This window comes from Durotheca rogersii (genome assembly GCF_024521655.1).
Source record: "Durotheca rogersii strain YMJ 92031201 chromosome Unknown GGS23scaffold_5, whole genome shotgun sequence".
Classification (NCBI taxonomy): domain Eukaryota; kingdom Fungi; phylum Ascomycota; class Sordariomycetes; order Xylariales; family Xylariaceae; genus Durotheca; species Durotheca rogersii.
Window position 1 is genome coordinate 1,186,264 of NW_026251236.1, and position 22,453 is coordinate 1,208,716.

Here is a 22,453-nt window from a genome sequence, read left to right on the forward strand (position 1 = left end):
TGTGCTCTCCCGACCACACGGGGCGGTGGGCCGAGAGTAGAACAGCTGTCAGCTATCCCGTCATCTTCCCGCGTGTGTTGTAGCTAATAAAATGTGCTAAGGGGGACCGTGGCCGCTTCGACACTTGTTCAAGGAGCACACCTCCGATATCCGACGAGGAGAGAAAGACGCGCTGCTGCGGAAATGTCTCGACGCGGAAGGATACATGACTGCGAGGGCAAGTTCCGAACCTAAATGGTGAGCCTTGGTATCACGTTGGCGAGAGACAGGTGGAGGGTAACGGTGACTGGCTGGACGGCAGTACTGCCACCCGGGAATCCGTCCTGAGACAACCTTAGAAGAGGGCGAGAGCGGGTATAACCGGGCCGATAGCTGTCGGAAAGGTGAGCGGAAGGAGGCTTGTATCGATTATTCGCAACCATGTGCCACATCTAGAAGAGACTCCATCTTAGTGCTGGTAGCTCCCTTTGTCGCTCACTTGCAACTTTGTGCGAGTGCAACATGCCCGAAGCCGAAACATCTCGGGTATAGGTTGACTCTCTGACTATATCAGGGGTCGGGACCCGTGAGACGAAGAAATACTTGGTCGGCGGACGACGGCAATCCCACTTGTAGACGTCTGATTACTATCCGTACACTGTGTTCTTGCTTCTCCATCGGCTCGATCGTCGAATGAGATTCAACGGGATTCTCGACGAGACGCCATCGGTAGGTCCAAAGATCGTTCTCTAATCTAACTTGCATTTGAGGACCGTTGAAGTCTTGTGAATTCTATTGGTCATCTTACGTACGAAGCGTCGCATGCTGCTGCTTCCATTGCCAGCTTTGTGTCTATAAAAGGGGCTCTTCCAGGGGCCACAAGGTGTTCCTGGACATGCCATGTCAGTTCAGTGCGTTGTTGATATGTCCAACGGCCATCTGACTCTAGTGCGAATTTGAGGCCCGGTTAACAGGGTTATTGCCTGCAAACTTACATGGCCCTTTACAACTTCAACTTATGCTTATGGCCTCTCGGCCTCTTCGTCGCTTAACTCGGTTATACCATTGGCGGATCACCCATATTATGAAGTGGATTTGAGCCGCTGCCCGTACCGGCTCGCTGACGATCTCCATCGCACAACCCTCATATAAAACTTCGTGTTCTTTGAATTTAGCTGGTCTTTGCGGAGAGCGTTGAGGGGATCCTGTTTCTGTGGCCTGGCAACCCTCCTATCGCCTCACCTACGGATTCTCCTCGTTTACTTCCTCTCAACTTGGACATCGAGGGGGGCTGCAGCCGATATCTCATCCTTCGAAAGTCGAGCCCCAGGGTTACTCGGTAAAAGGATACCTATCTATGATGTTAGTACGAGAGCTGACGGGAGAGCTGCGAGAAATAGACATGGGCTTAGTCTTAATAAACCATTCCGCCGGCGAGGGCTTGCGTGAGACATCGTTGATGTAACGTCGCGTGTGCTTTTGAACCCGAGTGTAGCAAGATCATGATGTGCTATGAGTTGCGCCTCATTTCTTGGCAATATTATCCTCTGCTGCTTTATGATTTGACAGCATTCGCTCCGTGTCTTACCGGCCCACTCTTAGTAGTAGGAGGAGAGTTTCTGTGACTGGAGCACAATGCTAAACACGTGTCGTGACAAGATGGGGAGGATAGACGATGACGGGAGTTTGCAAGGAAGAGAGTGTGTGACTGGGAGAGAAGCAATCTTTCGGATCACTGCTGATAGAGACTGCCTTAAATAAGTGCCTGACGTGAAGGGCGGGTAAAGTATAACATAAGAGAGCTTGAGCTTATATCCTGATGTCCTGGGGATGGGAGAGATTATTCGGAATTACCTCCGACTTAGCTCAGTATATATACGTGTATGAGGTTGTACGTTGTAGAACCACATCCTCTATCCCAACGGGTCTATTCAAATCGGGCCTTGCTGCATCGTTCATCCCAAAACGGAAACAGGAATGCGAGTTGCAGTAGTAGGCGCAGGTCCTGCTGGCCTCGTGACTTTAAAGTATCTCCTGGCTGCGGAGAGTTCTCTAGGAACTGAGCCTGTCGAAGCCCGCCTTTTCGAGTCTGATTCGGGTGTTGGAGGCACATTCCTCTCAAGGACATACGAGGATGCTGAGGTATTGTAAAATCCCTTTTGCGCCCAGCGCTTATAAATATACCGAGGTGTGCTGTAGGACAAATCACTGACCCAGAACTGCTAGCTGGTATCATCCAGGCAGCTGACCTGCTTTTCGGATTTCCGATGCAGAGATCACGAGCCTGATTTTCTGAGCGCGCCGCGCTACGTCGAATACCTCAACGAATACTGCACGCACTTCAATCTGTGGCCATATATGATATTTAACTGCCGTGTTGAAAAGATAGAAAGTAGACAAGGGGGCGGACATATTGTGGCATACGCACTTCAAGGGCAGCGGCATATCTGGAAGTGCGACGCCGTGGCTATCTGTTCCGGGCTACACGTAGAGCCCAACATGCCCGATATCAAAGGGATCGAACGGGTGTCTAAAGTATTTCACTCTTCTCAGCTCAAGAGGAGAGATCAGTTCGGGGTCGGGAAAACGGTGCTTGTGCTGGGAAGCGGAGAGACCGGCGCCGATATCTCGTTCCTTGCGATCACTTCACCCACAAAGAGAGTGGTATTATGCCACAGGGATGGCTTCCATCTCGCACCGAAGGTGGGTATTGGCTTCTCTGTCATGGCCGCCGTCCGCTAGGGCTTACGTCCGAGTGCAGAGGAATCCGAACCCCAGACTTATTCTCAGCCGCCAGAGGACTGTCCTTGATCGCCCTCAGGTTCCGATAGATGTATCCCGGGCTAGTCTCTTCGACACAGCATACGTACACCCCTGGCTGAGGAATAGCGGTGTTCTCTGGACCTACTATGACTGCTATGTCAGATGGATTCTGTGGGTTTCATGGGGTACTATCCACGGACTAGACCAATGGATAGGCGGGAAACCTCGGGGATGGTCTACTTGCGAGAGTAAGTGTTGCGTCGGCTATCTGCCTGCCAGTCAGCCTTCCATGAGGGGCAGTATACACCACAACGTAAGAGAGCAGCCTCACTAACAATGTATAGTATTCTTCAACAAATCGGGCTACAAGCTGAGCCCTTACCTCGATGCAACCTGGAAGCCTAAGATACCGCAAGGGTTGCTGAGAAGGATTCGCTCATGGTTCGTCCAAACTCCGGACCAAGAAGACACGAAAGGCCGGCAAGTAGAAATCGCGCCCTGGCCTGAGTACATCGACGAGAACGGCTCGGTAGTATTTAAGAATAACGGACGGCCGGAGTATGCGCGCATGAAGGGCCAGATAATCAAAGCTGACGTGGTGGTATTCTGCACAGGTTACGTGCACGAGTTTCCATTCCTTAGGGGGCGTAAAGGTAGTATCGCCTCGTACAACGGTAATATGGTGCGCGGTATCTGGCAGCGGGATGACCCCTCGATCGGATTGATCGGATTCGTCCGCCCCAACCTGGGGGCCATCCCGCCACTCGCCGAGATGCAAGCCCAGCTATGGGTGCTTCACCTACTAGCCCCAGAGAGGGTGGAGGGTCGCCCACTGCTGCCGGAAGATGAACCGCATTACCGGCTCGTATCCAAGGAGAACGCGCGGATCCGTCACGGCGTGGATCACGAGAGCTACACTTATCAGCTAGCTCTGGATATGGGTTCGGCGCCGTCGTTTAGCGAGATAGTGAGGCTCGGGTTTGATCAGGCTAAAGGACGGGGGGGCGGGGATGGCAACTACAGTTGGAAGTTGCTGCTCACATGGGCACTCGGGGCCAACTTCAACACCAAGTTCAGGCTACGAGGGCCGTGGAAATGGGACGGAGCGGTCGAGGTTATGGCCACGGAGCTCTGGGATACGGTAGCGAGAAGGGAGGTGTTTTTCGGCAAGTCTCCTCTCTTGTCGGCTGTGATTCGAGACGTTCTCGCTCTCTTTTCGTCTAACCTGTCTCTAGGTCACTTCACCCTCTCGGTCGTCCCGATGTTAATATTCGGCCCAATGAGTCTAGTGGTCTTCCTGTACGCCTCTTTGTGTCGGCTGCTCCAGGAAGCTGGCCCTAATCCATGACTTGGTGGGTGAGAATAAGCGAGTGGCTCCCTTAGCCGCAGTGGAGATGAAGGAAGTTCGGGACGAGATAGGCTGGGTGCACTCGGGGAGGGCCAAGTTTTCGCTTCTTGACGAGTCGTGTACGAGCGAGCGAGCGAGCGAGAGAGAGAGAGAGAGAATATCAGTTATGTGATTACGATCAGGTCAGGACTGGCCTGTCTGTCTGTCATCATCGCACCTGCTGCCATTCCCGATTATATAATCAGAGACAGTAGCGACTTCAGGCATAGAGATGTAGCTACATTTGGTACTTCAGCAACCCGAGTAGGCCCTGTGGCTGTTTTTCGCATACTTATCTATGTAGCGAGTCTCAAACAGAGGTGGCTTCGTGCATAACCATTACAGGTATATGTTGACTAGGCTCTACCCCTACTACTGCTTGACTGTACTCCTATAGGCTTACATGCCCAGTAGATAGATGCCTATGTATGGAAGTTAGGATGGTCGTGAATTGAGACGCGGGAACCCCACGATAATACGAGTGATTCGATGCTGGGCTTATAGACTGTAAAGTAAGTGAAAACGTACGTTTATTACGCTGTAATCGGTCTCAAACCCTGTCTGCCCATGTATCTTCGCTCTAGGTTGGAAATTAAAAAGTAACGGATATCAGACGCCGGAAAAGGAAACCAAAAGGAGATTGTCTTTTTAAAAGAAAAAAAGGCGCCGTCTTGCTCCAGTTCCTCTCCCCATCCCCGAAATGCGTAGGTAGGGATGTCTCATAATAGCGACCCAGCGTCCTCAGGCCTCGTCTCCGCGGAGCTCGAACTCGACGGACTCGCCGCCGCCAGCTCCAACCGAAACCTCTCTGCAAGCCCGAAGACGGCCTTGATATCCTTCTGGGTCTCGCGGCTGGTGTCGCTCGCAGAGGACAAGCGTCCGAGGAAGGCCATGAACGCAGCCAGAGAGGGGCCGTAAATTGTGGGGAGAGAGAGGGAAGATATCTTGTCAGTTCGTATTCTAGCTAGGGGGGAGGGGGAGTGGAGAGACTTACACGGTGACGGGATGTCGGCGGTGGGATCGGGCCTGAAGATGATTCGGTAGATCTCGTCCCACTTCTGCTCGTCCGAGACGCTGCGGAGCCGCTTCTGGATCATGCTCATTTGGGCGTCGTCGATCTTCCAGATACAAGCGTCGTCGCGCTCCCGCTTCGTACAGGGTGGGTCGGCCTGCATGCGCCGGTTGAGGTCTGTCAGGTCCGGGAACTCGTCGAGGCAACGAGCACACCTTTGTCCCTCGAAATAGTGCTTCCGCTGGATGTGTTCCCTGGGGGTCTAGAGTCAGCTACGGGGAGATACACCTATAACCCGGTGCCTTGTCGTGATAAGATAGGAAGATAGGAGGATGAGTCAGCCGCTCCCGTAAGCTTCCATAGAGCCTTTAGCCTTTAGCTCTTAGCTCTAGCTTCGCTGGAGAACCTAGAAGAATCAAGCTTTTCCCACTGAGTTTTATCTGTCCGAATCGTGAGCCGTGATATGCCTGCGCTCGGGGTTCGGGGAAGATCTGACTTAAGCCTGGGTATGGGCCAGCCGGGACCACCGCGACATACTCTCCACTCCCTGCCCGTGCTGTGTGTCGCAGGCTGTTTTGGTGAAACGGGCACGCAAAAAGCCTCTCCCTATGGTCCTCGGGAGCTTGCTCCCCGACTTTCCGAGGCGAGCGTCGCTTTGTACGATTCAGCGGATTCCCTTTGCCGACAGCACCCGACGGCGATCTTTTCGTTCTTGCCTTCTTCCGCCCCCTCCCTTCCTCTCCGACTTCGTTGATGTTGCTGACGTCGGCATGCGGCCGGTTTTGGCCGCCTGGACCTTCAGGAATAGGTAGGGAAAAATCCTGAGGTAAATTGTCTTCATAGTTATTCAGGTGTTCCTGTTGATTGAACCCGCCGCTTGTCATAGTACCGAATGGATTTATCGTCATATCATATTCATACCAAAGTCCTTGATAACAATTCGGTGGCTGTGATAGGGACCCATAATCTGTAATATAGAGTAAGCTGGTTCGTTACTCATATCGACTCCTGTTAGTTCGAACTGCTCCTGAGATGTCATATCTTTCGTGTGAAGATTTGTATTTTATTCTAACCGTGGTGGTTTCCACGGCCGTGGACGTGCCACCGAATATGCCACCCTCGTTTGAGTTCTCACGTGAATAGCTGCAAGAAATTGATGGTCGACCAGCATTCCTGGGGTAATAGCTGAACCCTCGAGTTGGAAGAATTGGCCTGGGTCCTGCTTGGGGTCCGTAAGGGACTCCATGACGGCGATTTTTTGCATCTGCCCGGGGAAATTGATGCCTGGATTTTGGCCCTCGTGGGCAAAGGAGGTCCCCCTTCCTAGGTATGGGGATTTCTCGCTGGTCTTGTATGAGATTCGGCTATACAAGGAATCATAGCTGCAATCGTACCACATCCTGGTAAAACAAGACACAACAATGGCATATCGAATAATGAGTATATAGACTCGAGAAATAGAGTAAAGGGGTGGTGGGACGGTGACAGAGGGGGTTAACTAGGAAGCGAAAGGGTGACGAGAGTGGAGCCGGATGATGGAGGAGAGTAGATGAAGGGATGATGTGTAGAGAGTTGTGAATTTCCAAGTGATCTCGGGATCGGGGTCGGTATATACTACTCTATGCTCTCTAGAAAGGGAGACTCAGCCGTCAAGGCTGTAAGTGCGGCACAACCCAGGAGGGGTGCGCACGCGGTATTGCGCTTTTGCGCAATCCAGCCATGGCGAGAGAATCTTGCGTACATTACTCATACTCTTTGGAGCATACTGTATGTTACGAGACTTGCATATGCATCTTCTCTTGCTTGCACGCCAACCGTTGTCGCCGCCGACCCCCCTTTCTCCCGTCACTCCCACGCCTGAGCCTCCACAAGAACACGAAGGGGCACCTTCACGCCAGCCGTCTTTCCCACAACAGCCTGCCTGACCCCGAGGCGACGCCAGCTTCATCAATTCAACCTGGCCCTGCCCAATGTAGCCCGACTCCCATCGTTCCCTGCATGCCCAGGCAGCAGGCGGGATTTCCCCGCCTACAGAGAGAGGAGCAAGGAAGGGATGGCATCGTGACGAATTCCGATGTATGCATTCGCATACATCCGTGGTAGATGAAGCGCGGGTTTTTTGGGGGGGGGGAGGAAGGGGGTGCGTTATGCTTGTTGAGGATGTCTGCCTATACCCTGGAATCTGTGTGTCCCTAGTTAACCAACCGACAGACTATCACCGAGAAGTTTGGCATCCAATCTGCCTGACTCTGGTAGGTTTGGGTGTCCATCCGACGCTGTGCGACCTTGCTGTAACATGTAACTCGCTCGGCGTGTCCCTTGAATACTTCGTAGAGGTATATCGTGGTGCGGTGCAGCAGTCGTCAGCGCTTTAGCTGGCGGTGGGAGATTCAAGAGTAAGGATAAAGCACGAGGCTGCTGGGGGTAAGGTTGCTTTCCATCACCGGGGTGAAGGCAAAGCCAGGAAGGGATGGGATAGACATTAGGTGGGTAATCCGAAGGATACCTAAGTTAGGCGGGTATGTACTTAATATAAGCCGCTAAAAGACTACTAAAAGCACTACACACTTGAGTGCCTGCCCACCTAGGCAAGTACCTGAGCCACCTAAAACTCAGCCAATGCCTTAGGTACCCACCCACCTCCTGGATTCCCACGAGATAGCTGGATGATGTATTATGCTGCCCACGGCTGTCAGGTGCCAAAAAAAAAAAAAACGCCTACAAGAGTGTGGAAGTACAAGCCACCACTAAGTACAACCCTCTATCCCCATATCCCCTCCGTCACTCGGGCTGCAAAGCTCGTAGATAGCTACAGCTCGTCAATAGATACAGCTCAGACACCCGTAAGTTGTGGAGGCGGAGAGATTTCCTGCATCTCGAATATGTGGCAAGGTTGCCAACCCACTCCTCGTCTGCAGGAGGTTGCCGCTCCTAACTGCGTCGTCATTCTACTCCGCTCCTAGGCGGGCCGGTATTTAAATATGGCAGCTCACTTATGGAGGGGAAAAGACAACTTAAAATGCTTATTAAACTTTAAAGCCCCCCGTACTGAGTTGACGAGCTCATTGGCCGCGTCTTTAAACTAATCGTTATGCCGTTGGTTTCGAATGTAACGTTGACATCTCGGCTGGCAGCTCCCAGCTGAAATCTCCTAATATTGTAGCTATGAGTTGCAGGCGGTAATAGACGCTGGACTGAAGCCACTTTACAACGTCTCCTGTTGCGTCCATCGTAGCTTGTGGCTGGGGCGGTATTTCTAGCAGAACGCTTTACCTAGACCGTACCTACTTTATCTTCAAGATGTTGAGCTTTTCGGGGCTGGTCTCCAACACCTACCTTCTCGGGTATGACGGCGGTGGTATCTGTACCAACACGATGTGTGTATATCAATGGAGAAGCCCGTCACGGTCCAAACCGTGGACAACTGTCCAGACAAGGAACCCCATATAGACCGGCGCAGCAGAGCGCGCTGGGTAGAGACCGAAACTGATGACCGATGGTGGCTCCAAAGACTACTTGACAGGCAAGTATAAATCACAACTATAGGCTAGCTATGCGTTAAAAGTGAGAGACATTAGGTACTTGCAGAATCTTGGCGTTTATATAATACCTCCGACATTGAATCTAGCGTTCTCAATATTCTGATTACATAACAAGTCTATCCGGTAAGTTGTATAGACAACGAAGAAACAAGCTCTTCACTTACCTAATCAGGCGGGCAGTTCGTATTGTGCAACATCATCCACCGTGGAACTGAGGATGCCGGTGAGGGAGTGTGTCGCGGTATTAGTAGGTAGCATTGCAGACAATGTGCAAATGATCAGCCACATGGCCACCTGCAGAACATCGACTAAGAACTTGGGAACCTGTCTATCTTCCGTATATGAATGTTTGTGTGGGTGCAAGGACACCCTTATGGATGTATAGGCTAGCGATGAAGTTGTATCTGCCTAGAACATTGGGGAACTAGTACTACCTATGAGTCCCAGGGGAGTGTGTGGTGGTACCGCCGCCATTTGTCTCTCTTCCCCTCTCTTCAGGCATATATGTAAAATACATCCAATCTCTAAAGGTACGCTGACAGTCAGAACTGCCTGGTTTCGGACCCCGGACGAGAATCTCGATGCGCTTAAGCGGGTTTCAATTCTTAATGATGACCTAGTCCATTGCTTGCTTGTAACACAGTTGCGGTGAGCCGGGTAGTGAATCTCCCCTCGGTTTCATCCCCACTGCTTACTAGGGGTATGCGACTGGTAGAGGCTGTAGCTGCAGGGCTCCTATTCTGATGGCTGTGATGGCTGTGAGGGCTGTGGTGGCTGTGGTGGTTCACTGGCCGTCTCCTCCGCAGGTGGCTTATTGTCCCTCTTGGTCAGAATTTCGTCCACGATGCCCATGTCCTTCGCCTCCTGGGCCGTCAGATACTTGTCGCGCTCCATCAGCTCTTCGATATCCTTAAGGCTATATTTCTCGTGTCCCGACGCCGTGTTGAGGTGTTTCCGGTAGATCTCGTTGACCTGTTCGCGCGTCCGCTGTATCTGGTTGGCGTAAATCAGGATATCGCTCGCCGGCCCCTGGGTGCCGCCTAGGGGCTGGTGAATCATGATGCTACTATGCGGCAGAGCGAATCGCTTCCCCTTGTCACCTCCGGCAAGCAGAAGCGAGCCCATGGATGCGGCCTGTCCCAGGCACACGGTCGATACCGACGAGCGGATGTACGACATCGTATCGTAGATGGACAGCCCGGCCGTCACGGATCCTCCAGGGGAGTTGATATACATGGTGATCGCTTTATCCGGATTGTCCGACTCTAGCCAGAGCAGCTGCGCGACGATCGAAGCCGATAATGTATCATCTATGGGGCCATTGAGACATACGATCCGCTCCTAACCGGCATAGTCTAGGTTAGAAGAGTTCCATGTGTATGCACCAGTAACAGGCAGGAATAGAAGATGGCGGTAGCGACATACCTGCAATAGCTTAGAGAAGATGTCATCTGCGCGGCCTGGTCAGCAATGCAATTCTCGCCGACATAGTCTTAGACCCGAGAGCTCAGGTTACCAACACGTTCTCCAACCACCGGACTATTCGGTCAGCTTTCGAGCTCCTCTGCGCAAAGTCCATTGGCTCCTCTTACTGTTACTTCCGTGATATAGGGGAGAGGGATGGTGGCTTGCGGGGCGCTCATCGGACCAGTCGGCATGCTAGATATGCGACGGGTGAGTTGTCTTGCTGCCGCCGCCGGCGGTATGGTTGCGACAGGTAGTTTTCGCAGGAGGGCTGGCCATCGCCAGAGCGGCCGCTGGCAATGCATACCGTGCCGGGACTGTGGCCGATCCAGAGAGGTGGCGCGAGTAGGAGTGGCCCTACAGTGAGGAAAGCCCTTACGAAGTCTCTATTCGAATGGGTAGTCCGTGTGGATGTATCCAAAGCTGTTGGGTTGTGGACGTGTTTGGTTTGTTGTGGGTTGGTAGAAATCGGAGCAGCTTAGCAACGAGTCGATGGCCTAGGTATATTTATCTAGCTAACGGGGCGACACAATAACCCCTCCCTTCCCTGAGGTCGAGATACTTGCATGGTGGGGTGGATACATTAGGTAGGTACCTAGGTAGGTACCTCACCCAGGTTAAAGTACCTTTTGTCTCTATAAATGTAGGATGTAGGTACCTAACAATAGGCCTAGGTATTTATTCATATATCCACCAAACCGTGCCACCAAGTCGAAAACTTCCTCCCGCGATTCTTTCCTCGCTGTCTACCCAACCCGTACGCGCGAGCACGAAGCCCTCGTGATATAAACCGGCAGGCAAAGAAGACCCCGTGCCCCCCCCCTCCTCTCATGCAGCGGTAATGAGACAAGGCAGAGTGCTGCACTGGAGCAAAGGCCGGGATAAGGTGCTCAGAATACGAGTGCCGGGCTCTCGCGGCAGCTACCTGCCGCCGCCGCCGTCCCTCGCCGACCAGGATGCGGCCGGCCCGTCGCTGGCCAGCGACCGCGACGATACCTTCGCCGTCGACCCCGCCACCCGGACGGTGAGGACCGTCGTCGGCGACCTCCCCCTGTCTCCCATCATGGACCCCACCTTCTGGGAGGCCACCCGCCGCCACCAGGCCCCCAAGCTCCGCAACTGCAAGCCCCAAAACTCGGTCGAGCGCCAGATGCGCGCCAACCCCTTCGGTAAGCCGAGCTACCTATCCCGAATGCTCTCACGCGGGCCGACACCCTCCCTTTCTCGCCCCTAGCGCTGCGCTGACCGCGTGCGAACAGCGAAGGCCCTCGCGACGCCGGTGCGGTACTGCGCCATCACCCAAGTCCGTCTCCCCAGGTTCTTCCTCCAGGAATTCGACACCATCGGGCACCCCGAGACCGGCAAGCCCTGGCTTGTCCCACACAGCATTCTGCCCGACGAGCCAGATGCGCGCGACGAGGACGAGGACGAGGACGAGGACGACGCTGACAGTCAGGGCATACAGGCGGCTTTTGAGGAGGCGGAGTGGATAGGGTGCGCAGAGGTCACGGGGAATGTAGAAACCTCTGAGAACGCGCAGGACTCAGAGAGCCTAGAGGGTATGGACGGCAAGGAGAGTGTAGAAAGCGCGGAGAGCCCGGAGGCTGCTGGGGAGGGCAAGGAGAGCACCGAGAGCACCGAAGCTGCGCCGTCCGAGCTGCACAACGCGCAGGCGGACCCTGAGTCGGCGGAGCCAAAGCTGCAGAATGGCGAGCCAGAGGGTGCCGCCGCCGCTTCCCCTCCTCCTCCTCCTCACGCTGCGCCCTCGCCTTCGAAAGAGCAAGAGCCGCCCCGCGGGCAGGCCGTCAGCGTTCTGGCGCGCAGGGACCTCCTGGCCGCCTTCGTGACCAAGGGCACGGGGCTCGAGCACGCGGCCCGGCGGCTCGGGGGCGCGGGCACGACGTTCCGCCACCTGGCGAAATACACGGTCTGGCGGCGCGACATGGACTCGTACATCCTGGCGCTGCTGCGGGACGCCGCCGCCAGCGAGCTGCGGTACCTGTCGGGGCTGTGCGCCGCGGGGGACCGCCACTACTTCGACCCGTGCGCTGACTGGGACGAGGTCCGGCGCAAGCACCGGGGTAACATCCTGTGGTTCGGCGAGCCCGCCGCTACCGCCGCTACCGCCGCCGCGGCGCAGCCCCCCGGCCTCTTCGCCGTGCTCGACGTCGCCGGCTACACCCCCAAGGGCGACGCCGCCAACTACAGCCTCGTCGTGCACAACGTGCCCCTGCTGCTCGGCGAGGACCACGCCCGCCGCCTCGCCGACGAGGCCGCCGCCTTCCGCGACGGCTCCCTCTTCATGTTCGTCAGCCGCCGGACCGCCGAGGTGCAGGTGAAGCTCTGGAAGCTGCACGGGTACCTCTCGGACTACCGGTGCGGGCGATCGACGCTGCCCCCTCGAACCGACCTATCGCGGCCCGATGTTGGGCGGCAATCTGCCTTCTCCACTCGTCGGCCCCAGGGCTTGAGGGAGGGCGGGGGAGGCGAGGGGGCTAACCCCCCCGTACGCCTCGGCGGTTCAGTCGACGCTTGGGAATCAAACCAACCTCCTCTCCAAGACTCGTACTAGGCGGCTCGCGGTAGTCGTGACGGAACCAGCTAGCCGCGTACAACATAGGTACCTGCGTCTTCTGTCGCCTACTACTACGTGACAATTAAGCACGAAGGATGCCCGAAATCCCGGTCGCTACATTTGCCATCTAGGAACCGCACTCTCAAGGCGTGGGCCAGCTGCCATCTACGGTATAGCAACTTCGTAGAGCTTATGCCCAAGCCGTCGAAGGAACTGGATCACCAAGGTCGGCGCACAGGTGTGTACGATCAACGAATACACAAATGTATATCATGTAGCCCTGAATAATTGAATAATTCCCACATAGAAGATATCAACAAGTTAAATGCGTATTTAGCGGTTGAGTTGCAGTAAGACGGCCGCGCTCTCGGCAGCCAGGCCAGACCAGGACATCGTCTCCTTCTCACGGACCTCACAAAATGACCCTGTTAGAAGCCAGCATTTTCACTAATTTTTTTTCATTTCGTCTACGGATTAATCCGGCCTCTATCTCGTAAAGGCGTAAAATACATGAGCACCCTCGACGGCGTTCATCAACCAGCATCTGCTCTTAGCACATGCTGGTAATTATCGCGCCTACATCATGGGGTTGGGAGGGTATGAATAGATATTGGGGGGGAAGTCGCATGCCAAGACCGGAAGTAGAAAGCCCGAACCCATCCAAACTCCGAAGAACTTTTTGTGATTCCCGTTCCTTACCGATTGTCCATTGCGCTTAATCGACTTCCTCCATGGCACTGTCACCAGTCTCGGCGGCAGTGGTCTCAGTAGTGGCCGGTACCTCCTCGACCTCGGGCTCCTCATCCAAGTTCAGACCCAGGGACACGAGCTTGTGAATGCGCTCGGCAAATCCAGCGGGCTCCTCAATGGTGAAGCCAGAGACCAGCAGAGAGGTCTCGAACAACAGCTGGACGATAGACTTGACAGTCTTGTCGTTCTCGCCGTCAGCCTCGACCTTCTTCTTGAGCTCTCGGATGATCGCAGACTTGGGCGAGATCTCAAAAGTCTTCTTGGAGCTCATGTAGCTGCTCATCGAGGTATCACGGAGAGCCTGAGCCTTCATGATACGTTCCATGTTGGCAGACCAGCCGAACTGGCCAGTTCGAATGGCGCAAGGCGAACCAACTAGCTTGTGGGACACGACAACCTTCTCAACCTTGTCGCCGAGGACGTTCTTGAGGGACTTGGCTAGGCCTTCGTACTCCTTCTCCTCAGCCTCACGGGCCTTCTTCTCATCCTCAGTCTCCTCAAGATCGAAGTCCTTGGTGATATCAACGAGCTTCTTGCTCTCAAACTCCTTCAGCTGGGTCATGGCGTACTCATCAATGGGGTCAACCAAGAACAAGACCTCGAAGTTCTTCTCCTTGAGAGCATCTAGGAAAGGCGACTTCGTGACGGCCTTGATCGACTCGCCGGTGATGTAGTAGATGTTCTTCTGGTGCTCCGCCATGCGGGTAACATAGTCAGCCAACGAGGTCTGCTCATCACCCGACTTGGTTGAGCTGAAGCGGAGAAGCTTAGCCAGGGACGGTCGGTTCTGAGAGTCCTCGTGGATACCCAGCTTCAGGTTCTTGGAGAAGGCGCTGTAGAACTTGTCGAACTGCTCCTTGTCCTCGGCGATCTCGTTGAACAGCTCGAGAGCCTTCTTGACAATGTTCTTCTTGATGACCTTCATGATCTTGTTCTGCTGAAGGGTCTCACGGGACAGGTTTAGAGGAAGGTCCTCAGAGTCAACAACGCCCTTGATGAAGCCCAGCCACTCGGGGATGAGGTCGGTCGCGTCATCAGTGATGAAGACGCGGCGGACGTAGAGCTTGATGTTGTTCTTGGTCTTCTTCGTCTCGAAGAGGTCGAAGGGGGCGCGCTTGGGAACAAAGAGAATAGCGCGGAACTCAAGTTGACCCTCGACAGAGAAGTGCTTAACGGCCAGGTGGTCCTCCCAGTCGTTGGAAAGAGACTTGTAGAAAGCTGCGTACTCCTCCTGGCTGATGTCCTGGGGGTTGCGAGTCCAGATGGGCTTCTGCTTGTTGAGCTCTTCCTCCTCAATGGAAGTCTCCTTGATTTTCTTGGTCTTCTTCTTCTTTTCTTTCTCCTTGTCCTCCTCTTCGTCGTCAACCTCCTCGATCTTGGGCTTCTTGTCATCACCCTCGTCGGTAACTTCCTCGACAACCTGCTCGGCATCCTCATCGGGAACCTCCTTCTCAGTCTCCTTCTTGACGTGGAGGTAGATGGGATAGGAGATGAACTCTGAGTGTTTCTTGATAACCTCCTTGATCTTGCTCTCGTTGAGGTATTCGGTCTGCTCCTCCTTGAGGTGGAGGATCAGCTTGGAGCCGCGGCCGAGAGGCTCGCCCTCCGTGTCCGGCTTGACGCTGAAGGTGCCGCCGGCAGACGACTCCCAGATGTACTGCTCGTCATCATTGTGCTTGGAGATAAACGTCACACGGTCGGCGACGAGGTATGCGGAGTAGAAACCGACACCGAACTGGCCAATCATGGAGACATCGGCACCAGCGGTCAGGGCCTCCATGAACTGCTTAGTGCCGGAGCGGGCAATGGTACCCAGGTTGTTGACCAAGTCCTAGATCGGGTGTTAGCGAATGGGGGGAATTGCTATCATGAAGGCCTGTACTACTCACAGCCTTGGTCATACCGATACCGGTATCGCGGATGGTCAAGGTCTTGTTCTCCTTGTCCGGGATGATATCGATACGGAGGTCCTTGTTGGAGTCTAGCTTGCTAGGGTCGGACAAGGCCTCGTATCGGATCTTGTCGAGGGCATCTGAGGCATTGGAAATCAACTCCCGCAGGAAAATCTCCTTGTTCGAGTAGACGGTGTTGATAATGAGCGACAGCAGCTGAGAGATCTCAGCCTGGAACTCGAAAGTCTCGGCCATCTTGTCGAGCGGATTGACGAGAGAGGTCTGAATGGCAGGAATATTAGTATCGGCCGAGGGCAAACACGTTTATTATCGTTGACTCGGTGTGGAGTTGAAGGCAGACAAAACGCCCCGAGTCAATCTCGCACGTTGCAATGGCAGACAGGCAGAACTTTTACAGGGCAGACAGTCGTACTCCCCCCTATCTCTGTGCCAACGGGCGGATGGTAGATGATGACGGGCAGCGTGTTGAGGAGAGGTTGCAAGATGAGGGCGAGACAACGAGGGATGGGAGGCACAGATAGCGACGGATTATGGCGGGGGAGAGTCTGGGGAGGTGGGGGGAGGGGGGGCTACGCGGAGACTCACCAAGGGTGCTACAGTGGGAGGATGCAGACGAGGGGTATCAGGCCGGTTGGCGAAGACGATGTGGTATCTCTTGCCAGAGGCGAGCGAGGTTGTAGAGACCAGGGGATGGAGAGAAGAGAGAGAAGCAGAACTGGTGAAGGGAAAGAAATGGGAAGAAGAGTTGGAAGAAGAGGTGAGAGGTGAGGAGGGGGAAAAAATATAGAAAGGGGCGTCGGCCAGGAAGAAGGCAGAAGTCACAGCTAGAACCTCCCTCCTCGCACAGGACGTTCTTTCGGCGAAGGGCCCCACAATGGTTTCTATGAAATTCCACGGCAAATTCTGGTGCTGATGGCCGGGTGCGGCGGCTGTGATTGGTCCGCGACCGCCCCGTACCAACGGCTGTGCGCTGACTGATTGGACCCGTACCGGGGCCAGCGCCTCGACGAGGCCGCGCGCCAGCAAGTTCCAGGCTCCTCCAGCCTTCTGTCTCTCTCTGTCTCTTTCTGTCGCTGTCGCTGTCCCCGTCCCTCTCTCACTGCATACTGTCTGGGTACTTACCAGCTACGACCGCGGGAAGTTTCTCCTGCTTTCTAGGAGGCCGCCGCGGCCTACCGGGCTGTGAGGGTGTGGTGCGTAGGCAACCTAACCCACCGCCAGAGTGCTGCATCCCGCAGCCTTCTCTTTGGATAAGTATGTGTAGGTACCTACCTATCTATCTAACGTACCAGAGTCAGGGACTGGCAGCAATGCAGGTAGTTATCTGCCTACCTCCTACCTAGGTATGCCTACCTACCTACCGACCTACCTACCTTAGAATATCGCAGCGCCTGCCCAACGTAGGAGACTACACACGGAATCCCCGGCCGAGTCTCTTAGACGAGCACATAACCACCGGCCTGCCGCCTGCGGTAGCGCTTGGTTGGCGACAAGCGGGCGAAGCCTTCGCGCGCCAACTCGGCCCATGCTAGCGAGCGAGTGGCGATACAAAGAGCTCTCGTGATTAGGGACAAACACCTAGCATAGCGGTCCCTGGTAGACATGGCTCTGGCGAGAGCAGAGGTGGTCGATGGGCACGCCTACGATCCCATCCGCGGAGGGACGGTGCCGGCTGCGCGCAGGGAAAAGCGAAGGGGAATCTATCGAATTCCATGACACAAACCCCGTCCAGGCGGGGTTATCGATAAGACGTAGGTACCTAGGCAATGCACATTAGGTGCCCGCAGAGTGTTAGATAGAGAGGTTGGGTACTATGGGAACGCAAGCGGGGGAGGCCAAGCAAGAAGAATCTGGCCCCGGAATGTCCACTTACCCGATTCGGCATCGAGGCCAGCCCGCGATCGAGACGACTCAGTATAGCGAGGATTGGCCAAGGCTGGGGGGAAGCTGGAGGAACGTAATATTGAGGCTGAAGCTGGGGCTCACGCTCTACTTGGCGCGAGATAGCCCGTAGCGGCCCACGGTAGGGTCTCTATCCCACCATTTACGAACCCGGCAACTGATAACTGTCTCCGAACTGACTGCCCTTCCTAGCTGCCTAATGCTGCCCCAGACCGCTATTTGCAGGGTGCTGTCTTGCAGCCTGCAGACGAGATGTTCCCCTAAGATCGACTTCTTCGGACTGCCTAGGTACATTGGAGGTTACAGCACCGGATTGCTTTTACCTTCGTTAGTTGACATTTTACTTTGTTACTGGCTCGCGGACCGCCAAGTTGCTACCCATCCTTTCTCAAGCCGCGGCATCCTAACCATAAGGCGACGGCACCTACCGCAGATCGCGGTCAGTGGATTAAACCTGAGTCGAGACTGGACGACGACGGCTCGGTACGAGGATGCATGCCGGAGTACCTTCAATCCGTCCATGAGTTAGGCTCCCTCCCCCCTCCTTGAAACTATGGTAGAGGTTAGGGTTTCCGTATTTATGCCCGGGACGAGACAACAGGCGAGGAAATAGTCCGGTAGCGAAAAGAGCGACGCAACTCAACCACACAACCAGTCAACCGCAGAGAAGCCTCGCTGTACTGCCACCCCTTTCCATACATCTACCTATAACTAAATCTCGTCACGGCGACCGCCGCGCCCTCCCCTCTCCCATATCCAGCTGTCACACCGCTGCGTAAGCTCCTTCCCCCCCCCCCCCCCCCCCCATCCGGGGGGGAACGCCTCGCGGCTAGCAAGAATAGGCCTTGAGAGGATCGTGCGGCCTGCATGCGCTGCTAGCTAGCTTGCCTCCTTGGCCCCGCGCGTGTCTGGGCTGCCGCTGTTCCGGCTCTCTCTTATCTCTGTCGTAGGTGGACTCACCGCCGAAGAGGTGGTGGCAGGTCTGCTTCGGGAGAGACTCCTTTGCGTGCTCCGGGATCTTGGCGACGAAAACGTCGTCGGCGCGACGGGGGAGATCCGCTTGCCGGTGTAGAGTCGATCTAGGAAGGCGGCGTCGGCATCGAGTAGGATGGCGGCCCATCCGTGCTTGACTACCTACCACGTCGTCTGGGGAGGGCCTTGGTGTACAGGCCACCGCCCCCGCTGCCTATAACGCCTCTTTCTATTGTGCCCTACATGATACCATACGGTATATCGGGTCCATTCCTCATCCCTCAGATCCAATTCGAGTTAGGTATGACTTGAATCACAGTCGACGGAGTGGGACGGGAGATATGTTACATGTGGTATTAGGTCAGCTTCTTAGATGGCTATATATATCGAATTATATCTCCTCCTAGGGTATTGATCGTGCGAGTCGCCTTCATATCGTCCTTCCGAGATTATACAGCTCCGCGGGATTAGATGCCTGTTAGTTTTATACTTACACCTTAGTGATGCCAACGTCTTCATCACAGGGTGGAAAATGTGAGTACGTGTCGGGTCATTACATGGACAGTCTAAGAGTACACAGCCACCAAAACCGTGCCCAACAGCATATCTGGTAGATATTCATCTTTCGTCATTATGTTCCTCGTAAGCGGGCTCGGTATACGGGTACGATGTCAATGGCTGAGATTGACTAGTGCTCCTAGCATACTCGGCCTTTTTTAGGGGGGGTGGAGGGGGTAGTAGGTTGTGACTATGCGTCAATATCTTAGAGTGTTGGTAGGGACATCGGCCGCCACTCTTTCGAAAGGATAACAGGATACGGCCTCATTGTCGGGCGAGGGTATCGTAGGGGAATCGCGGTAAGCGCCCCCGTCGAGCTGAACGCCTCCGAATCATTCAGAATCTGTAGTTGCGGATTAGTGGCTGTGACGGGCGCCTGTCTCGTGGGATTCTTCCTTTTCCGAGACTTACCGGATTTCATAGGACCCAGCCCTCGTCATGTACCTCACCCACTTCACACTTGAATAGTTGCTCTTTTCGAACACCTTCAAGTAACGAACCAACAAGCCGGAGCTGGTGAACATGAGCAGGCTGAAGCTCATGCTGAGCGGCGGGCGCGACCACGCCTTCTGATTGGTCATACTGGTAAGCTCCGCCTCCGCGCTCAGCACGAATTCGCTCTGACCGGTAAAGCGACCAATCTTCCACACGATATGGTTCTCGCTCGGCTCGTACTTGGCCTTGCCCTGCGTGCAACGTTCCGTGATGCGGGCCGTGTTCAGAGGAGTCGGTATGCGGACGATGACGTTCGTAGCGAAAAGCTTGCTTCCAAAGTTCGCCTTGACGCCAATACTGTACTCTACTTTGGTCTTGCCAACCTCATTAACGATGGCGTGCACCTTGAAGGGGAGATTGACGTTCTCGGTCGCTCGGTAGCGCATGAGCTCGAATTCGCCGTCGGGCGGGACGAAGGAGATGATGCGGTCCGAGTCGAACTTGCCCAGCTTGACGCACTGGTGGAACTGGCAGTCCTCGAGGGTCACGCTGCCGGCGGCGGCTTTGGTAGCCTTTGTGCCGAGCCGATTCCCGCTCGGGAGCGACTGGAGGCCGTCGTGGTCCAGCAGGAGCCGGTCGTTGAGGCCAAACTTGCATTCGGGCGTCCCCGAGAGGTAAGCGCGCATGATGATCTGGCCGGTGACGTCGGCGCGGAGGACGGTGCCGGTGGCGGACATAAGGAGGTTCACGTCTTCGATCACGTCGACGAAGGCCTCGTTCTTCCTGTACTTAACATCGGCTTTCCTCCACGACAACGCGCCGGTGGCTTGCATCGTAATCTTGGCCGAGTCTTCGGCGGCGCGCTCGGACTTGACGCCTTCGGTGGTGATGTACATCTTGAGGGTGTCGGTCTCGGTGTTCTGGGGGTATCCAAAATCGATGATCTCTGGTAACCAGTGTGAGACTGCAGTTAGATGCGGCGGCAACCAAAAATAGGTATCGAGAGGGTTTTGAACTAACCATCCAAAAGCTCGTAGACTAGCACAAAATTGTTCTTGACAGCTTCTTCGTCAAACTTACCAAAGTAGCCCCTACCGAGCTGGATCAGCCGGTAGAGAAACTCGAAGACGAGGGCGGCATTGGCGTTGCTCTTAGTGACAGCGACCAAGTAGATGTTCTCGTGCTTAACGTGGCTGAAGGTGGTGCTACCGAGGGTGAGGATGGGCGACCGGACCTGGGGATTCGAGATGACCTGGATGCGGAAGACGTCGGCGAGACGAGGGCGGCAGTCGTTCCGAAAGGCGCGAAAGATGAGATTCTCGCCCTTCTGGTTGAAGATCAGGATGCCGGAGAGCATCTTGGCGACCTGGCGATTCGACAACCCTTTGGGGCTGTAGGGGAGGGAGAGAATCGGGCACCAGCGATGGCTTGGGTTGATGGAGAAGCTGAGTCGGACTGTCTTACCCTGCTAGGCGTAGGAAAGGGATAGTAGGGATGATGCCGGCGATAGCAGGATGCTAGGCCCGAATACTTGTCTATGTAGGTACCTAACGCGCGAATTGCCGTGGCATGTTAAGTACCTAATGTTAGTGACTACGGGGTACTGTATACATCGGTTGATGCGCCACGGTACGCGCAGCAGCGACAGCGTCGAACCCGCAGCTAAACCCGGGCACCAATCAGATGGGTCCGCCTGCGTTCCCCAGAATGCGATTGGCCGATAAGGGAAGATAAGGGCAGCATAAAGGCATTTATACAGCACGATAACGATAAGGAGACTAAGACGTGCTTCTCATCGCACTTGTCCATGTTATCAACTAGCGCTTATCTCAGTAAGTAACTCAATTCTTAAATACCTACCTAGGTACCTATCTACCTTACTTCATGTACCTTGTATTGAAATAGTCGAGGTATATATCAAAACATATCACCTACTCTAAACCTACCCATGCTCTGGTCCCTCCCCTCCTCATCTCTTCGCCCACACGCCAACACCCAGATGCAGTGTCTTCATTACCTATGTGCTTGTCTCCTTCAACATCGCAAGTGGCTGTCGAAATCCTCGCCCACGCTTTGGTCTACCTCTGAGGGGGTTCGCGAGAAACACATCTCTACCTAGTTATATGGTTGTAGTGGCCATATAGCTTCGCTCGGGCACGGCACCGTAGTCAGCGCCCATCGCCGTGTTAAGGTAGATGGCCCCTGCTTGTCTGGCGATGGTCACTTAATTATAAACTCGCATGCGTCGCAGTCCTTAATATGCGACATCACATCATATACCTGCTATCTCCCCGAACCCGGGTCGACGTATGCAGGTTCGGTATCCCGAATCCTACTTCATTTCGATCTAGTGTCTCCGCCTAGAGAAGCTGAATACAGCTATAGGCCTACAGCTGTGAGATGGGTGCTGTCTCCGACCGCGTGATATGTGGGCGTACCTACATCCGTTCAGGTGTCTACGGAGCTACCGGCCTGGATCTCCAGGGGCGCCAAGTCCCATCGCCCCCTCGCCCCTCGGAAGTCGAGCCGTGACCAGTTCGCTTCGACTTGGTCCGGCTACTGCTGCCACCCCGACTTCCTGTCGAGGATACGGGGTAATGCTAGCCTGTTAGGCAGAGAGAAGAGATGGCAAGGGAAAACTCAGATGAGAGAGAGAGGGAGAGGAATAGAGCATCTTGGCAGGCCATCCTCTGCCGGGACGCTAGCTGATATTCCCCTCACGGAGATGGATTCCCTATTCTGGGGTCTTAGACATGCCTCCGAGATCAGTCCCGAAGTTGGTTAGATCCCACACACCAACTCCGCGGACCTTGTAATTTGGGACGCCCAGCTACGGCCAATTTCCATTGGAGGACTTTTCGTGGTCGGCGTATGCACCATGGCGTATAAACCTATCGCGAGCCGCAGTGTCGCCGCCGCGAGCCGTGATAATTCTACCGAGGCTACTTGAGACCCGGATTTCTTGCATGGCGAAATCGTTCGACCTAGCTCGGTGCCTGCGCCTTTCCCGGAACCGTGAACCGCGTTCCCGCGTCTAGGTTAGTAAGAGAGCCAGACACGCGTTCAACGGACTGGACGGTGGAAAACCACGATCCAGTATGGAGTGGTCCAACGGACGCCACGGTCTGACCAAGAAGACTTGTGTTCCCGACTATCCGAAAGGTTCAGGATCGCGAAGGGCCTCAAATGCGATAAAAGGAG

The 22,453-nt window shown here is 54.8% G+C and overlaps 6 protein-coding genes across 6 annotated transcripts; 2 read left to right on the forward strand and 4 right to left on the reverse strand.

The window, feature by feature from the left end:
* Positions 1–1,350: 1,350 nt before the first annotated feature.
* On the forward strand, positions 1,351–4,592 carry GGS23DRAFT_418284 (FAD/NAD(P)-binding domain-containing protein). The gene is made up of 5 exons (XM_051513737.1): positions 1,351–2,121; positions 2,206–2,682; positions 2,741–2,990; positions 3,087–3,908; positions 3,978–4,592. The coding sequence occupies exons 1-5, from the start codon at positions 1,957–1,959 to the stop codon at positions 4,088–4,090; spliced, it is 1,827 nt and encodes a 608-aa protein (XP_051373972.1). The 5' UTR covers positions 1,351–1,956; the 3' UTR covers positions 4,091–4,592.
* A 256-nt stretch (positions 4,593–4,848) lies between these two features.
* Positions 4,849–6,387, reverse strand: GGS23DRAFT_594804 (uncharacterized protein; the record flags this gene model as incomplete). The annotated part of the gene is made up of 4 exons (XM_051518221.1): positions 4,849–5,395; positions 5,679–5,931; positions 6,063–6,108; positions 6,277–6,387. 4 exons carry the CDS (start codon positions 6,385–6,387, stop codon positions 4,849–4,851), a joined length of 957 nt encoding a protein of 318 aa, XP_051373973.1.
* A 2,532-nt stretch (positions 6,388–8,919) lies between these two features.
* GGS23DRAFT_558447 (Clp protease-domain-containing protein) lies at positions 8,920–10,599 on the reverse strand. The gene is made up of 4 exons (XM_051515755.1): positions 10,276–10,599; positions 10,204–10,222; positions 10,109–10,134; positions 8,920–10,024 (listed from the first exon to the last, which is right to left on the reverse strand). Exons 1-4 carry the CDS (start codon positions 10,450–10,452, stop codon positions 9,419–9,421), a joined length of 828 nt encoding a protein of 275 aa, XP_051373974.1. The 5' UTR covers positions 10,453–10,599; the 3' UTR covers positions 8,920–9,418.
* Positions 10,600–10,846: 247 nt separating this feature from the next.
* GGS23DRAFT_558449 (uncharacterized protein) lies at positions 10,847–13,046 on the forward strand. The gene is made up of 2 exons (XM_051515756.1): positions 10,847–11,316; positions 11,407–13,046. Exons 1-2 carry the CDS (start codon positions 10,989–10,991, stop codon positions 12,717–12,719), a joined length of 1,641 nt encoding a protein of 546 aa, XP_051373975.1. The 5' UTR covers positions 10,847–10,988; the 3' UTR covers positions 12,720–13,046.
* A 117-nt stretch (positions 13,047–13,163) lies between these two features.
* Positions 13,164–16,240, reverse strand: GGS23DRAFT_558450 (hsp90-like protein). Its single transcript, XM_051515757.1, has 2 exons — positions 15,362–16,240; positions 13,164–15,303 (listed from the first exon to the last, which is right to left on the reverse strand). The coding sequence occupies exons 1-2, from the start codon at positions 15,617–15,619 to the stop codon at positions 13,438–13,440; spliced, it is 2,124 nt and encodes a 707-aa protein (XP_051373976.1). The 5' UTR covers positions 15,620–16,240; the 3' UTR covers positions 13,164–13,437.
* A 2,361-nt stretch (positions 16,241–18,601) lies between these two features.
* On the reverse strand, positions 18,602–20,772 carry GGS23DRAFT_558463 (Mu homology domain-containing protein). Its single transcript, XM_051515758.1, has 3 exons — positions 20,273–20,772; positions 19,229–20,198; positions 18,602–19,160 (listed from the first exon to the last, which is right to left on the reverse strand). Exons 1-3 carry the CDS (start codon positions 20,607–20,609, stop codon positions 19,154–19,156), a joined length of 1,314 nt encoding a protein of 437 aa, XP_051373977.1. The 5' UTR covers positions 20,610–20,772; the 3' UTR covers positions 18,602–19,153.
* Between the last annotated feature and the right edge of the window lie 1,681 nt (positions 20,773–22,453).

Excerpts from the sequence above, each read along its gene's own strand:
- GGS23DRAFT_558447 (XM_051515755.1), bottom strand. The coding sequence starts at position 10,452 with ATGCATTGCCAGCGGCCGCTCTGGCGATGGCCAGCCCTCCTGCGAAAA. Across the intron at positions 10,025-10,108 it reads TCTTCTCTAAGCTATTGCAG|GAGCGGATCGTATGTCTCAA; the intron begins GTATGTCGCTAC and ends TATGCCGGTTAG.
- GGS23DRAFT_558463 (XM_051515758.1), bottom strand. The coding sequence starts at position 20,609 with ATGCTCTCCGGCATCCTGATCTTCAACCAGAAGGGCGAGAATCTCATC. Across the intron at positions 20,199-20,272 it reads AGTCTACGAGCTTTTGGATG|AGATCATCGATTTTGGATAC; the intron begins GTTAGTTCAAAA and ends ACTGGTTACCAG.
- GGS23DRAFT_418284 (XM_051513737.1), top strand. The coding sequence starts at position 1,957 with ATGCGAGTTGCAGTAGTAGGCGCAGGTCCTGCTGGCCTCGTGACTTTA. Across the intron at positions 2,122-2,205 it reads GGACATACGAGGATGCTGAG|CTGGTATCATCCAGGCAGCT; the intron begins GTATTGTAAAAT and ends CAGAACTGCTAG. Across the intron at positions 3,909-3,977 it reads GAGAAGGGAGGTGTTTTTCG|GTCACTTCACCCTCTCGGTC; the intron begins GCAAGTCTCCTC and ends ACCTGTCTCTAG.
- GGS23DRAFT_558449 (XM_051515756.1), top strand. The coding sequence starts at position 10,989 with ATGAGACAAGGCAGAGTGCTGCACTGGAGCAAAGGCCGGGATAAGGTG. Across the intron at positions 11,317-11,406 it reads GATGCGCGCCAACCCCTTCG|CGAAGGCCCTCGCGACGCCG; the intron begins GTAAGCCGAGCT and ends GCGTGCGAACAG.
- GGS23DRAFT_558450 (XM_051515757.1), bottom strand. The coding sequence starts at position 15,619 with ATGGCCGAGACTTTCGAGTTCCAGGCTGAGATCTCTCAGCTGCTGTCG. Across the intron at positions 15,304-15,361 it reads GTATCGGTATGACCAAGGCT|GACTTGGTCAACAACCTGGG; the intron begins GTGAGTAGTACA and ends CACCCGATCTAG.